Genomic DNA, 16,045 nt, shown 5'->3' on the forward strand with positions numbered 1-16,045 from the left:
TGGAGTCAGGGAGACCAATTAGAATATAGTTGTAATGATCTATGTGAAAGGTGAAAATCCTTCAATTAGAATTGTGCCCATGGATATAGTCAGAAGAAAATGAATTTAAATAACATTGTGGAAGTAGAATTGTCAAGGCTTAACAACTTACTGGATTTATAGAGTGGGAGAGAGTGAAAAGTCAGAAATGACTCTAGGATTTTGGCTGAGTTACACGATGACTAGACTTCAATGGGGAAATTAGGAAGAATAGTAGGTTTAGGGGGAAAGATGATCTGTTTTGGACAAATAGAGTTTGATATGAATATAGGACACCCACTTGGAAATGGCCATTAGGCAGGTAATGATGCAAGACCAGTACCCAGGAGAAAGAAACACTAGGGCATCATTTGTGTAGAGAAGATAATTGAACTCCTGGGAGTTGATAAAATCTCTTAAGTGAGAGAGTATAAATAAAGAAATGAGGGAAGAAAGATTACATTTTGAAATCTTTGCCATGTTTTATGCCCAAGATATTTACAAAATAGAAATTTAAAGATCATATTTTAATAATTCTAAACTCAAATTTGATGAATTTATTGACTTTGGTAGATAGTACCTATTGACTATATTATACAAGAAATGTTGAATATTTCTAGAAGTATTATTAAGTATTTAAGGAGGAAAAATCTGTTTGCCCTTTATGCAGTTGCTAGATTAAAGATTAAGTCTACATTAGGTATGAAATTATGAGGAATTTTTTTAGAGTCATAATTTCAAGCATTTATTATTGGTCTTTTATGATTATTGTATTTAGTGGAAAAGAAAAGATAGATGGTGTCAAGAAAACAGAACTACCTAACTTTTTTTTTGCTTTTGTTTTCTCTGTTGCCAAGGAAAATCATTTCTGAATTGGAAAGGGCAGGACAAAGATAACTAATAGGTCATTTAAAATAATCTTAAGCAAGAAGATAATAAGAGAGGACCTAACTGCCTTTTTATAAGTTTAAAATTCCAGGCTTAAATGAAATACTGAAAAGAATTTTGGAAAAATCCTGGCGTAAAAAAAGTTTTAGGAATCCTAGAGGCAGGCAAATGTCTTGATTTTTTTTTTTAAAGTAAAACAGGAAAATGTATAATGTTTTATTTTTATTTTATTTTAATAGCAAATTTCCATGTAATTTTCCCAAAGTTATATGATTCATGTTGTCTCCCTCCTTTCTTCCCTCTCCCCTCCTGGAGCTGACAAGCAGTTCAATCTGGGTTATATGTATATATGTATGAGAGGGAAATTTATTTAAAAAAAAAACCCAGTGAACTGTACCTTCAGAACCACTGGGGTATTTTGTTTTCCTAACTCTGCTTATCTAGAATATATTATTAAGGGAATAGCTAATAAACTTCCTTAAAGGAAATAATTATCACAAAGAGCCAGCATAGCTTCATCAAGAATGTCATGACAGACTATTCTCATCCCTGTTATTGATAAGGCAACCAAGGGAATCCTGATACATAAAATTTACCTAAGATTTTAGCACTTGACATAGTTTTTGGACTCTTCTTATAGATAAGATGTAGAGATGTGGAATAGATAATATCTTGAAGTGGATTCAGAGCTTTTTGTATAGTTAGACACCAAAAATAGTTATCATTGGGTTTTTGAGCAATCTAGAAGGATCTAGTTGACTTTCCCCACTGTACCTGGCCTTGTGCTGTTAGACATTTTCATCAGTGACTTGGATATGCTTATTAAATTTGAAGACAACATAGAACTGAGAAGTGTGACTAACATGTTGAATAAAAGAGTTTTGATTCAAAAAGACCTTGATAAGCTAGTTGGTCCAAATTGAATAACATAAAACAATAGATAAAATGTAAAATCTTATTAAAGTCTACTTTATAAGTACAAGATGGAAAAAGTATGACTAGATACACTATTTAACCTGAAAAAAGATCTAGTTGCTTTAGGATTATTTGATCATAGATGTAGAGCTGTACAATATCTTTTAGAGTTCATTTAGTTCAACCCCCTCATTTTCTAGATGACAAATTTGAGATCCAGAGAGGGTAATTTGTCTAGTGTCATACAGTTAGTAGTTGCTCATGAGATTTCAACTCTGACCCTTTGACTACAAAGGTCTGCTCTCTTTCTGCTCTACCACACTGCCTCCTTTCTAGTAGAATGGAAACTCAAAATCAGTCAGCAGAGTAAAATTAATAGCTTAAAAAAAAGGTGGATGTTATCTTAGGCAGTATTAAGAAAGACATAGTACTCAGAGCAAGGGAAGTGATAGTCTCACTGTATTCTGCCTTTATCAAGCCACATCTGAAGTATTATGTTCTGGACTATGTTTCAACAAAATTTGTGGATATCTAGAGGAGGACAGCCAGGCATACGCACATGAAAATCATTTGAAGGAGCATGGGACATTTAACTTGAAGAAGAGACATGTTTTCTGAAGGATTGTCAAGCACTAGATTTATTCCATTTGGTTCTAAAATGCAGAACGAGTGCAGAGGAAATTGCAGGTTTGATGGAAGGAAAAATTTCCTAACATCTATTCCAAAGAGGAAAGGATTAATATGTGGAGTTAATGGGTTCTTCTTCATTAGAAATCTTCATGTAAGAGCTGAATGATCATTTATTGGGAATTGTGTTTTAAAAGGAATTCTTGTTCAGGGATAGACTAAATTTGCTGGCTTCTTGAGTCCTGACCAATTCTTGGTTACTGTGATTTTGGATGAAATTATTAAGAGTGAATGAATGAAATAAGTATTTATTAGGTGTTTACTTTGTGCCCAGAACTAAGGATACAAATGCTAAAGTCAAATGGTGCCTGCTTTCAAGGAGCTTACATTCTTTTTTATTTTTTTTTAAAATACTTTATATTTTTAGAAAAATTTTCCATGGTTACATGATTCTTGTTTTTACTTTCTCCTTTACCCCCCTCCCCATATCCAACGTGCATTTCCACTAGTTTTAACATGTGTGATCAATCAGGACTTATTTACATATTATTGATAGTTGCATTGGTGTGGTCATTTAGTATCTACATCCTCAACCATGCCCGCATCAACCCATGTGTTCAAGCAGTTGTTTTTCTTCTGTTTCCACTCTGAATGTGGGTAGCGTTCTTTTCCATAAGTCCCTCAGAATTGTCCTGGGTCATTGCATTGCTGCCAGTACAGAAGTCCATTACATTCGATTTTGCCACAGTGTATTAGTCTCTGTGTACAATGTTCTTTTGGCTCTGCTCCTTTCGCTCTGCATCAATTCCTGGAGGTCTTTCTAGTTCACATGGAATTCCTCCAGTTTATTATTCCTTTGAGCACAATAATATTCCATCACCAACATATACCACAGTTTGTTCAGCCATTCCCCAATTGAAGGGCATCCCTTCGTTTTCCAGTTTTTTGCCATCACAAAAAGCGCGGCTATAAATATTTTTGTACAAATCTGTTTATCTATGATCTCTTTGGGGTACAAACCCAGCAATGCTGTGGCTGGATTGAAGGGCAGGGCAGTCTTTTAGCGCTCTTTGGGCATAGTTCCAAATTGCCATCCAGAATGGTTGGATCAGTTCACAACTCCACCAGCAATGCATTAATGTCCCAATTTTGCCACATCCCCTCCAACATTCATTACTCTCCCCTTCTATCATTTTAGCCAATCTGCTAGGTGTGAGGTGGTAGCTCAGAGTTGTTTTCATTTGCATTTCTCTAATTATTAGAGATTTAGAACACTTTCTTATGTGCTTATTGATAAGTTTTGATTTCTTTATCTGAAAATTGCCTATTTATATCTCTTGCCCATTTATCAATTGGGGAATGGTTTGATTTTTTTTATATAATTGATTTAACTTCAAGGAGCTTACATTCTTAAAAGGAAGAGATTGCACATATAGGGGAATGGGAAGGCAAGGTGGGGGTATTTTGCCCTGGATGGTAACTAGAACTCTGGGAGTTTGGAGGAAGTTGGTGGTTGATTAATAGGTCTTCTTCAGAAGTAGATGGTAGTACTGATTTAGTTTAGGATCTTAAAACTGTAAAAGTGTGATGATAGGGTTGGGTGGAAGGTATTAAAACTCTCAATGAGTTGTAATTTCATATTGTTTTGAAGGCTCAATATTTTTCCATTTCATTATTATAAAAGCCATATCAGTTATAGACTTGTAATTCTCATTTGTGCAGTTATATATGTCATAAAGATACTTGGATTCTTGTGGCTTTATCTCCATGATGTTCACTGTACTAGAATTGGGAACTAGGAGATATAAAGCATGTTTGTAAAACTTTTAATGTAAAAAAAAATCAGAATTTATACATATACAGAGAACCATGGGTTTAGAATTATAAAAGATCTTAGAAGTTATGTGATCAAAACCCCTCAATTTGTAGATGAGGAAACAGGCCCCCCCAAAAAGTCAAATGAGTACCAGAGGTCACACAGGTAGAACAGGCCGATAATCATTCTAACTTAATTGCTTTCTCACCAAATACAGTGCCCCAGAGGAGTATTTTAAGTCACCTTTGGAGGTTATATGTTGACAGTATTTTCAGAACTCTTTCTTTATATTTGATTTTAGAAGCTATGTGACTTTTTTGTTTAGTAAGTTTGATTTCTAGAAATAACCAGTGGTAATTTGGATGAAGGTTTGTTGACTAAAATGAACAGTACTTTTTTTTTTTTTTTTTAAACCCTTACCTTCCGTCTTGGAGTCAATACTGTGTATTGGCTCCAAGGCAGAAGAGTGGTAAAGGTAGGCAATGGGGGTCAAGTGACTTGCCCAGGGTCACACAGCTGGGAAGTGTTTGAGGTCACATTTGAACCTAGGACCTCCCGTCTCCAGGCCTGACTCTCAATCCACTGAGCTACCCAGCTGCCCCCAGAACAATACTCTTATAATCATAAATGTGACTGTAATTTGTTGAGATCAATTACTTTGGGTTACAATTAAAGTAATTTCAAAAGTATTTTTAGGAATGGCTATATTTTTAGAATAAGAATGTAACCAGCATATGTAGAAACACTTTGAAAAATTGTAAAATACTATGAGATTCTTTTCCCTTTAAATCTATTCCTTTTGACTTCATTATTTCAATCAATGGCACTTTTTGTTCACTCAGTATTTCTTAATGTCATTTTTAAATTCTTAAACTCCACCATTTTGGTTTCCAAAGCTTGTTAATTATAGGTTTGGAATAGCTTTTTCACATATGCCCCTCATTGCATCCATCTGGTAACATTCGCAATAGTTTTTTATTTGAGGCCAATCTAGGAAGTCAGCAGACTTAGGTTTAAGAGAACTGACCCATATCATTGTATTTTTGAGTTTGACCTTGAGTCACTTACCCTTTTAGGCCTCAGCTTCCTTATCTGAGCAGTGGAGACATTCATTCTTGTACTAACTTCATTCCAGTCATGAGGATATTGTTTTACAAATTGTCAAGCACGATAAAAGTATGGAATTATTATTATGTGGATCAAGTTATGACGTGATATTTCACTTTTTCAGATAAACTGGAACTAAACCTTTTTAAATGCTAGAATTGTATTTTAACAATTTTTGGTAGACAATTTTCAAAAATGCATTCTTAAACAGAATATTTACCAAATATAATTTAATCATTTCTTGATGATATGTTATATACATTATATATTATATGCACAGGAATATCAATTGAATTTGCCCTGTGCTAAATAGGTATAAATTTTCATGCTTTTTGATTTCTTAACAGTTTTATATTGTTCTCCCTCCCAAATATCAGGCTGAGTTACCTTTTTGGTGATTGTTATTGTGCCTATCCCTATCACCTCTGCCTTTTTTTTTTTTTTTTTTTTTTTTAAATTATTGCTTTTAATCTGTTGTGCCTAGGAAAACTTGTAATCAAGCTTGTTAGAATTAAACATAAAGGTATGTAGATAATTGTTTGAAGGCCTCCCTTCTTGGTAAAATTTGTGAATTTTATGAGTTCTCTTTTGGCTTCTCACAGGCAATTTTATGATTCTTTCCTGCTTTTGCACTGTGATCCAGAGTTATGGTTGCTGGATAAGTGAATTATGGACTGGGTGGTATTAATATAGCAACTTTACTTTTGGCAGATGGTTTGATTTCAGTTCTCAGTTCTGCTAACTTGCAGCATGGTATTAAGTAATCCATTTTACTTGAGTCAAAAATCTGTAAATTAGGGTAGGGTTGCCTATTCAAAAGAATTTAATGAATATTGAGTTAAATTTATAAAATATAAGTTTCCTTATACATAAATAATATATAAATAATAGTAATTATTATCTTGCTCTATAATTTCAAAACAATTTACAAATTTCTCCAATTTTCACTTCTAATATGAGACTATTGAACATTGTGGTCACTGTTATGTATTCTAGCATATCTCTATCAGAAGTAAGAATTAAAAATATCTAGTATAGTACTTAAGGTAGTTTTAATATACAGTGGAGTGGTTGTAGGTCACAGTGAACTTTAGGGGGAGCAACATATTACAGGTACAAAGACTTTCAGAAAATACTTTCCTACTGGCCATTCTGAAATCCTGATTTGTTATTGTCTTAGAATTTCCTGATATCAACAGTTTATCATTAAAGATTTGTCAGACGAATCTTTGTAATTTTGGAGGAGGATAAGTAGAGGAAATTATATGAAGAACTAAAGTGTTGAATAAAAATATACCAGTGCTTATTTTTCAGGGGCATAGTATAACATAGGTTTGTTGAATTGAATTCTAGCATTGTGAAGAGTTGAGATTATCTGGCTAAGTAAAATTCTTATAATGAAATTAACTCTTGGAAGTTTAAATTAGTTTTGGTGGAAATCTTTTCTAAATCTTTCTGAAATGTATTAATTAAATACTCTCCTAGTTTAATAAACAGGGCATGCAGAATACAATTTAGCTGAGTCATTGTTGTGGAATAGCAGTTACTCTTTAGTAATTTAGTAATGTCGCCAAACTTTGAGCATGTTCTTTGACTGAATTCCTATATATTGATGTATTATAGTTTGTAGTTTTATTCTTTCCAGTTTTGGTGGCTACTGAATTATTTCAAGGCTTAGGTCTCCTTTTAGCTAAATATTTTACAGAGTGGAGTGTTGTGTCATTTTAGTAGGTATTTTCTTACCTGCCCTATTTATTCCTTCTAAGGCTATGAAGGTGTTGTTGCTTCTTCTGTCTCCTACCTCATGAAACTTGTTCTCACAGTTAGCAGATCCAATTCTTCCTTCTCCAGTTATTACCCTACCAGTCTCTGACCAAATTGGGCTCAAAAACCTTTAAACTTATTTTATTTTGGATTGGAGTATGACAAGCCTTTTCATTTTTGAATATTCCATAACTATGAGATTGCTTAAAGCCCACTGGATAAGAAGAATGTTGCTGTGATGGAATCTTTAAGGAAATTTGATCATCAATTAAATAATCTGAAGCATTTAAGGGAGGGGGGTTGAGGGAGAAGGAAAATCTATATATGCATGGGCAAGTATTATTAACTGGTTAAAGATGTGAAGTCATTATGAAGATGTTTTCTCTAGTCATCTTTGGAATAATCTGCCTATAGTTAAGTATTGTTAAGTTTGTCATTGTTTTTAAATGTAAAGAAGTAACAAAATTGGACATTTAGTAGCTCCTCCAAAGCTTGAGATAAAATTTCTCATAGAAATGGTACTTTATTTTGTTGTTACATATGTAACATTTCAGTTTTAGGCTTACCACATAATTTGCATAGACTAGTTTTTAGAGGAGTTCACTTAGTATTGCAAATTATATATGCTGTTTAAAAATCATTCATTAGAATATAGTTTGTTTAGAGGGAGTGAGAAGGTGTTGGGAAAGGTTTGCATTCCTTTGTAAGAGATAAGCAGTTGGATCCAAGAGAAAAACTGAACCATTTTGAAGAAAGTTAGATTTCAGTCAGAAGATATTAATAGTTAAGCAGTCAAAAATAAGGATCTTTGAATAAGGTAGGACAGGGTGCCTTAATTTGAAAAAAAATACAGTAGACAAATGAAAAGTGACGAAGGGTTTGAGCTGGAAATATCTTTGATACTGTCTCCCTGTGGTTATGCTAATTAATAGCAGATTAGCTAAAGATAACACAATTTTCAAAAAAAATTTCTTTTAAACCCTTACCTTCCCTCTTGGAATCAATACTGTGTATTGGTTCCAAGGCAGAAGAGTGGTATGGGCTAGACAATGGGAGTTAAGTGACTTAACCCAGAGTCATTCAGTTAGGAAGTGTCTGAGGTCAGATTTGAACCCAGATCCTTCTGACTCCAGACCTGGAGCTCTATCCATTGTGCTACCCAGCTGCCCTAACATAGTAGTTTTCTAAAAGTTTTTCCTTTGCCAGTATGATCTTAGCTTTATTTTAAATATCTGTCAACAATCATTTGAATTTAACTCTTGTTTTGATTAAATAATTTTAAAATGATTATTAAATATTAAGTGCCAGGTATAATGAGATGTACCAGGTGTAATGAAATTATTATTCATAACATCTTTCTCAGTTTTCCAGGCTAAGGGAAACTTGGCTAATAGCCCTTCATAACAGGCACCATTATTTGCCTAGTGACAGGATCCAGAATTGATCTAAACACTTAGGAAAATTATTACTATCTTCTTGCCTAAAATCTGAAATCTTTGAATAATGTTGTAGTATACTGTTACAGATTGTGTATGTACATGTTGGTAGAATTATATGAAACCCACTGCCATTCTTTTTCTCAGTGCATCTCTCCATGACTGATGATTTGGCCTTGGAGCATTATTGGTCAGTTTTTCACTTCACCTGGGGCCCAAGTTCCCTGTTTAATTTGCATGGGTATTTGTGTAATTTTGCATGACATATAAACTGAACTCTCCAATATATCTTACTATACATAAAGTAAATTTTTAAAATTTAAAATGCTGGAGAGAGAAACATATACATATATGTATAAATACACACACATATATGTATATGTATATGTTAAGAGAAGCTGACAAGAAGGCAGTAGTAAAGTTTTAAGGCACAAGTTTTCAAGCAGGGGATCAAAATGTATTAGTAGATCTCAAAGCCTTACTACTATAAAAAGCTGGTTACCTCTGCCAAATTAATTTCCTGTCTTTGGTTTGCCAGCACTTTCAACAGGAAGGAATTGAAGCCTACATTGACACTTTGCTTGCTCCACCAAGGTACTTTAATGACGGTACTCAGCACCTCCCAAATATATCCAGTGCTTTGGAGTTCATTATGGACAGTAAAGAGAGAACGGTACTTGATTTGGATATTGGTGGGTCATATTATGAGTTAGAAAGCCATAAGTACTACAGTATAGTTCTGAGAAAGGATTACAGAATCTAGGGGAAATAAGGAGAATTGTAAAATGCAAATAACTCATCTTGTGAATTTTAGACTATATTCTTCTTTCACCATTTTAGACTATCTTCATTTTTCTTGTAGAATATTACTTTGTAGAGTTATTTATCCATTTATCCACATTTATTGCTGAATAGGAAGAAAGATTGAATTAAAATTTAAAATATTAAATAGAAAACAACTAAGAAATCCTTTCTATATGTTGTCAGGTTTATAAGTGTACTAGTTTCTTACTTTTACAATATTCTCATGGCAAAGATAATACTTCAATCATTTTATAATCAAATTTGGATCTGTAGTAAAAGTGTTGCCACCAATGCAAGAAAACAATGACTTAGAACCCTTTGACTCTTCATAAAAGAGCCTTTGCAGGCAAGACTACAGCATCTATTTCACAGGCTTTATTTCCTTCAAAGAGTTAGGTTTTCTTTGCCGTTGCTATGCCACAGAATCTACCAAGCTACCTTTTTTCTTTTTTTTTTCTTTTTTTCTTTTTCTTTTTTTTTGGCACTTAGATTTGTGATCAGCGTTATCTAAAAAAGTTACTGGTGCGCTACTTAATTTTAGTTGGGATTTTCAGTGGATATTTTAGTTTATTAATATTATATCTATTTCCTTTTTGCTGAAATAGGTTAGACCAGCATTTTTTTTAAAACCCTTAACTTCTGTGTATTGGCTCCTTGGTGGAAGAGTGGTAAGGGTGGGCAATGGGGGTCAAGTGACTTGCCCAGGGTCACACAGCTGGGAAGTGTCTGAGGCTGGATTTGAACCTAGGACCTCCCATCTCTAGGCCTGATTCTCAATCCACTGAGCTACCCAGCTGCCGTAGACCAGCATTTTAAAAATAGATTTGTCATCTTGCTTTGGTATTCATTTTTATATACTGTTAAATTGCATATTACTATGTACATAATAGAGTAATACTGCATTTTACTGTGTGACTTTGGAGTGGTTAAAAATTTTTTAAGCTGACTGGATAGAGAGAAAACAACATACTTACTGATTCTTTTCAGGAAATTATATGGTACCCACCACCATTCTTCTGCTAAACACTTCCCTCCATGACTTGGTGATTAGTTTTTTAAGTATTGTGAATTAATTTAGCAGTTTGCTTGGAGCCCAACTGACCTGTTTAATTTTTATGATTATTTGCATCAAATCAGTTCCATTAAAAAACCTTCCATATACCTTAAGATAAGAGAAATTTAAAAAATTTAAAATTTTCTTATCCTTCCCTTCTAGTCATTGCATTTTTTTCTGAAGAAACCACCTCTTCTTCATATCCATTCATTTTCGTGACTTTTTCTGACCTTAGTATCTTCTCATGCATCCTCCTGTCTAGTTTTTTTAATTGTTTTTAGCTTCTTGCTTTCTATATTTCATTCTCTTCTACTTTTTCAAATATAGTTGTACAGACATTTTATAACTGCTTAGAGGCATTAAATTATTGTTCCTCCTGGGAACTTGCTCCTAAAGCAATACTTCCCTGAGGTCCAGACTAGCCTGAGTCTTAAGATACTTGGAGATACCATGTTGATTGTCTCTGTATCCTTTCTTCCTATTGTCTGAAATATCTTAGGAATTTTGGTAGCAACAAATGAGAAAACTTGAGGTAGCCCTAGGAGTCCTGTACCAGAGTTCATTTCAGATCGAGCCTCAGAGTGACCTGAAAAGAAAACTCAGAGATAAGAGGAGGCTTCAGTGCACTTAATCTCATTCAGCTTCTTAATGATGCTACACACTGCTGCTAGATTAATCTTTTAAAAGCTACTTTCATGTCACTCTTTGGCTCAAAATCCTTCAGTTGCTTCTCTTTATCTTGGGCTAAGTCTCAATTCTTTAGCCTGGTATTCAAAACTCTCCGTAACTGGGCCCATTCTCCTTTCTAGTGACATTTTCCACTCCTTCTCAACCAAATCCTCTATTTCAGTCATTATTTTTTACTTTTATTCACTTTGCCTGAAACATGCTATGTACAATCCTACTTTTGCTCTCAATGTTTCCCCATCTATAAATAATGCTCAATCTTGCTGTATCTGCCTCCTACAACTTTTCTATTCCTTAAAGTCCAATTTAAGACCTCTTTTCCCCCATGAAACCTTTTTTGACCATTGTATCTCAACGTGATCATTGCTTCTAAACATCTAAATGAGTATTGTGTGTGCCATTTATTTGGTACATATGCTGTATTTAATAAAAACAATAAGTATTTTACTTTTCATATCTGTGTTACACATTCTTACTAAGGTTATAAAATTATTAGAGGGATCATGATCTTATTTTAAATCCTTTACAAAACATAACAAGTTGCTATATATAATGTTAAAAATAATATAGGTTGAATGTATGAATTGGATTAAGAATCATACAAAACAGGAGCTTTTAATCGAAGCAAATCTTTAGACATCTGAGAGAAATTTTTCAGATTTCTACTCAAACTTAAGGTTGTATAACTTATTACTTCTTTTTAATTTTCAGGTGGGAAATAAAGTAGTGTAGATAATCCAGCTGAGTAAAAGAGCTTATATTTGTCAGTATTGCTGATATGTAGGAATGTTAGATTCTATATTGTTTTAGAGAAGTTATAACTTCGTATTTAAGTGATAGTATTTATACAAGAGACAAGATTCTTGGTTTGTGTGAGCATGAGAATTTGAAATTAAAAACACAGTAATGCCATTATAATGGCTAAGAGCACGCAGAACTGCATCACCCAAAAGGCATGTGAGCCTGAGTTAGCTAGTCAACCTGTCTTCATTTATTGGTCTAGTGAGATTTTTACAAACCCCCCCCCCCCCCCCGCTGAATTTTAGTCCATCTTTAAGCTTGAAAATATGTCTAATAATTCTGTCAAGGTAGTTGAGGAAAGATGTTTTCTTTCATATTCTATTGTTTTGTACTGAAATAGGTAAAATGGCATTTTTTTAGATTAACGTTTATGTAAATTTTAAGAAGTTTTTCTTTTTTTTTTTTTTTTAAATAGATCCTTACAATAAATGAGGATGGATCACTTGGTTTGAAAACCCCTAAATCTCATGTTTGTGAGCACTGCAATGCTGCCTTTAGAACGAACTATCATTTACAGAGACATGTCTTCATTCATACAGGTATTTCTGTCTTAAAATGGGCTCATGGTGATTATTTTTTTCATCAGCATTGATAAAAATGTGTTCTTAGAAATCAGAATTGTAGTCTCTCTTAAATGTAATTTCTAAGAACTCATTAACTTGATATCTAAACTTAAATATTCTATTTACCAAAGTGTCAAAAGTATATAAACATACTAGTATCAGTTGGGAATGGAAGGGCGGAGAAGGAGGCGGGGGGAAAAACTATTTGGTATAGATATATAAAATGACAGAAATAATGTTTTGTACATTTTTCCACTTTATGAGAAATGAATGAGAAATTTATAGTTCAGTTGCTATAATTAATCCCCAATTTACAACATGTTTTCTTGATACTTACTTAGTCCAGTGTCTTTTTGCTTAAATAAGTGAATAAAAATGCTTATTCTCTCCCAAATCTAAATTCAGTGTTATGCTAGCCCCCTTTTCTCCTTTGAGGAAATTAGATCCATTTTTTTTTTAAATCACATTTCCATTTTGGTATGCATGTGAGTTCTAAGGAAAAACTTGAGGAAATGAAATCCTATATGCTTAATGAAAGATGTCCAGGATTTGTGAGAGAATGAGCTGTAATTTACTCAAGTTTAGGCCTCTAAAGTACACTCTTCCTATAAATTGTTATTTTCAGTAACTAATTTATGGATGTGAAATTATTTTAAGGTGAAAAACCATTTCAGTGTAGTCAATGTGACATGCGTTTCATACAGAAGTACCTTCTACAGAGACATGAGAAGATTCATACTGGTGAGTGGCACCCTCATTAGAGGCATTTAAAAATTGCTATACTAAATTAGGGAAAGCTTTAACAAGAATTAACACTAATATAATATAATCTGTTGTTTTATAATTTGAATCATTGTTAAGTAAAAAAGATGAATTGTAATTTTGCCCTATTTTTTCCTTAAATAAGTACATTTTTTACTTATAACTGCATATATATCATAGTCCAATAATTATTTTGAAGCAAGATTCCATATTAAACAATACATAGGTATAATACCAAAGAACATATCATAAAATTAGGTCCTTTTAAAAAATGTCATTAAGGCTTTTTCATTGAACTCCTCAAAACATTTGAAGTATGTAAGATTTTCATTCATGATAATTAGAAACCCAAAAACTAGAGGTAGAAGGGATTCTCAAGGTCATTTCATCTAACTTCATTTTACAGATTAGAACTCAATGTCCAGAGAGGTTAAGTGATTTGTCCAAGGTCACACTGCTAGTTTGTGAAGGGCAGAATTTAAATAAAACTCCAGACCTCCTCACTCTGCTGCTCTTGTTCTTTGTCTGGCTTCCTCCAGTTAATTTGATGGGAATTCAAAGGGTCAAAGCCTCAGTGTTTTACTCTACCCTGAGACTGTATTTTGATTTATTAGTAGAAAAATCCAGTAAAATCGGATGTGAATCTCTTATTATGAATTTAATTCTTCTTTCATTTTGATCATCATTGGGCAATGGCTCCTAACTATGGAGCTTTATGCTTCTTAGCCAATTAGTTAATCATCTATAAACAAACATTTGGGAAGCCTAGGGAAGGTCATTGTTTAACACAGGGTTTCTTAACCTTTTTTGTGTCATGGACTTCTTTGGCAGTCTGGTAAAGCCTGTGGATCCCTTCTCATAATAATATTTTTAAGTGAATAAAATATGCAGTATTACAGAAGAAGACAATTATGTTACCAAAATATTATCTTTTTAAAAAGTTCACATATTCGGGTTTAAGAAACACTGGTTTAAAGAAATTCTATCGTAAATCCTTTTAAATATGAATGACCACCTCCTAATTTATTTGATTTATACATTTGGATTTTAATTTTTGAGGTTTTCATGTTTTCAAGGAACACTCAAATTTTAAAAATAAACATTTAAAAAGTTTTAATTTCTGTATATTTGCATTTATGTTTTTATTTATAAACCAAGTTTCATAAATTGCTCTCCATTTTATTGCATGACTTTGATACCTTCATAAGCATGGTAAGAAACAGAGATCTTTTGGAATTTGATGCCAACTCTTGGCCATGATCATTATTAAAAGAAAATAGGAAAACAGAGATGAATGACTATACTCTTGTTTGGTTGTAGCATTTAAATCAATCTTGTTAGTAATATATGTGTAAATATTGGAAAATTAGTTGAGGAGTGGAGCCATACATTTCTGTGTTTTCTGTGTGCATGTGTGTATATGTGTGCGTATGTGTGCGTACGTGCTGAGCAAACAAAAACATGTACAAATATTCTATTATTTATTAGGCCTCTCAAATTGTACTGTCAGCAGGGCCAGTTGAAGAGGATAGTCACAAAAAAAGCATCTTTTCTTTTCTTTTTTTTTTTTTCCATTTTATTTCAGTTTTCTTAGCCCTTGAAACAAAGAGATGTGAATGTGAATGTAGCTGCTTTGCTTGGACTTGAGCTCCACAGACAGAGATTGTTTTAACTCCATCACTTTATTTAATAAGATTGTTTTGCATGGCACTTTGTTTAAAATTCTGAATTTTATGAGTATAGTTCTGTAAAGAGCTGAAATTAATTTGTCCTTGTTTTTTATAATACTTTTGACCACAAACTCTTCATTAAAACTACTAATGGATAAAAAAAAAAGAACCATTTTACCTAGTGGAAAACAAAATACTTAAATTCCTACTGAGTTTTGGAAATGCCTTTTATCTCCATTTAATTTTTCTTCTTTTCCCCTCTCCCCTATTCTTACCATGGGTAGATTCAAAACTTTCTGAATTGGAGATAAATATTTGTTCTGTGTTGGGGATCTTCAAAATAGTCTAGTTTCCTAAACACTTAATTTTTAGATTAATTGTATGTGAAATATAGACAGATATTTTACTTGTTGGAAGATCACAAGTGATGATCTATGACCAATACTCTCTGGGAGAATTTGCATGTTCTCAGCAGAAGCATGCCAATCTCAATTTGCGGATTTTATTTCTCTGAGACTTAATAACATGGAACAGGAAAGAGGAAGCAAGTGAAGTGAATAAGAAAGAAATTTTCTTATAATTTGAGGAATCTGAAAATCTGGGTTATAATAAATGTGGACAAAGAAGAAGATGAGAGGTATACAAGGGTACTATCATGATTTGTTTTACCATGGTCCTTTAATAAGATGGCTTTCAGAAAAATGCTTTTACTTTTGCATGCATTTTTTTTTCTTACAGGAAGAAACTGTTATTTTTTTTAAAACCCTTAACTTCTGTGTATTGGCTCATAGAAGGAAGGAGTGGTAAAGGTGGGCAATGGGGGGGTCAAGTGACTTGCCCAGGGCCACATAGCCGGGAAGTGTCTGAGGCTGGATTTGAACCTAGGACCTCCCGTCTCTAGGCCTGGCTCCCAATGAAAGAAACTGTTATTACTGGGGATGTAGTTTATTACTTTGACCCACTTCATTTATATATAAATAACATAAAAAATAAAGCCTTGATTTGTGTTCAAGGAGTTTATGATTGAAGGCCTGTTGATAGGTTTATAGGTAGAATCCTGTTATGTTGATATATGATCTTTGTGTTTGTTTTGTACCAGTCAGATCCAGTACTTTGTCTCTGTACTTGAATAT

The 16,045-nt window shown here is 33.2% G+C and overlaps 1 protein-coding gene across 1 annotated transcript in view; it reads left to right on the forward strand.

Moving 5' to 3' along the window:
* ZNF148 (zinc finger protein 148) overlaps positions 1 to 16,045 on the forward strand; it is a 148,838-nt gene that overhangs the window by 86,452 nt on the left and 46,341 nt on the right. The window contains exons 6-7 of the mRNA XM_044670030.1: positions 12,333 to 12,456; positions 13,138 to 13,221. Coding sequence (XP_044525965.1) covers positions 12,333 to 12,456; positions 13,138 to 13,221 — 208 coding nt within the window. The remainder of the gene's footprint in view (positions 1 to 12,332; positions 12,457 to 13,137; positions 13,222 to 16,045) is intronic.

Source organism: Gracilinanus agilis, chromosome 3 (assembly GCF_016433145.1).
Source record: "Gracilinanus agilis isolate LMUSP501 chromosome 3, AgileGrace, whole genome shotgun sequence".
Taxonomy (NCBI): Eukaryota; Metazoa; Chordata; class Mammalia; order Didelphimorphia; family Didelphidae; genus Gracilinanus; species Gracilinanus agilis.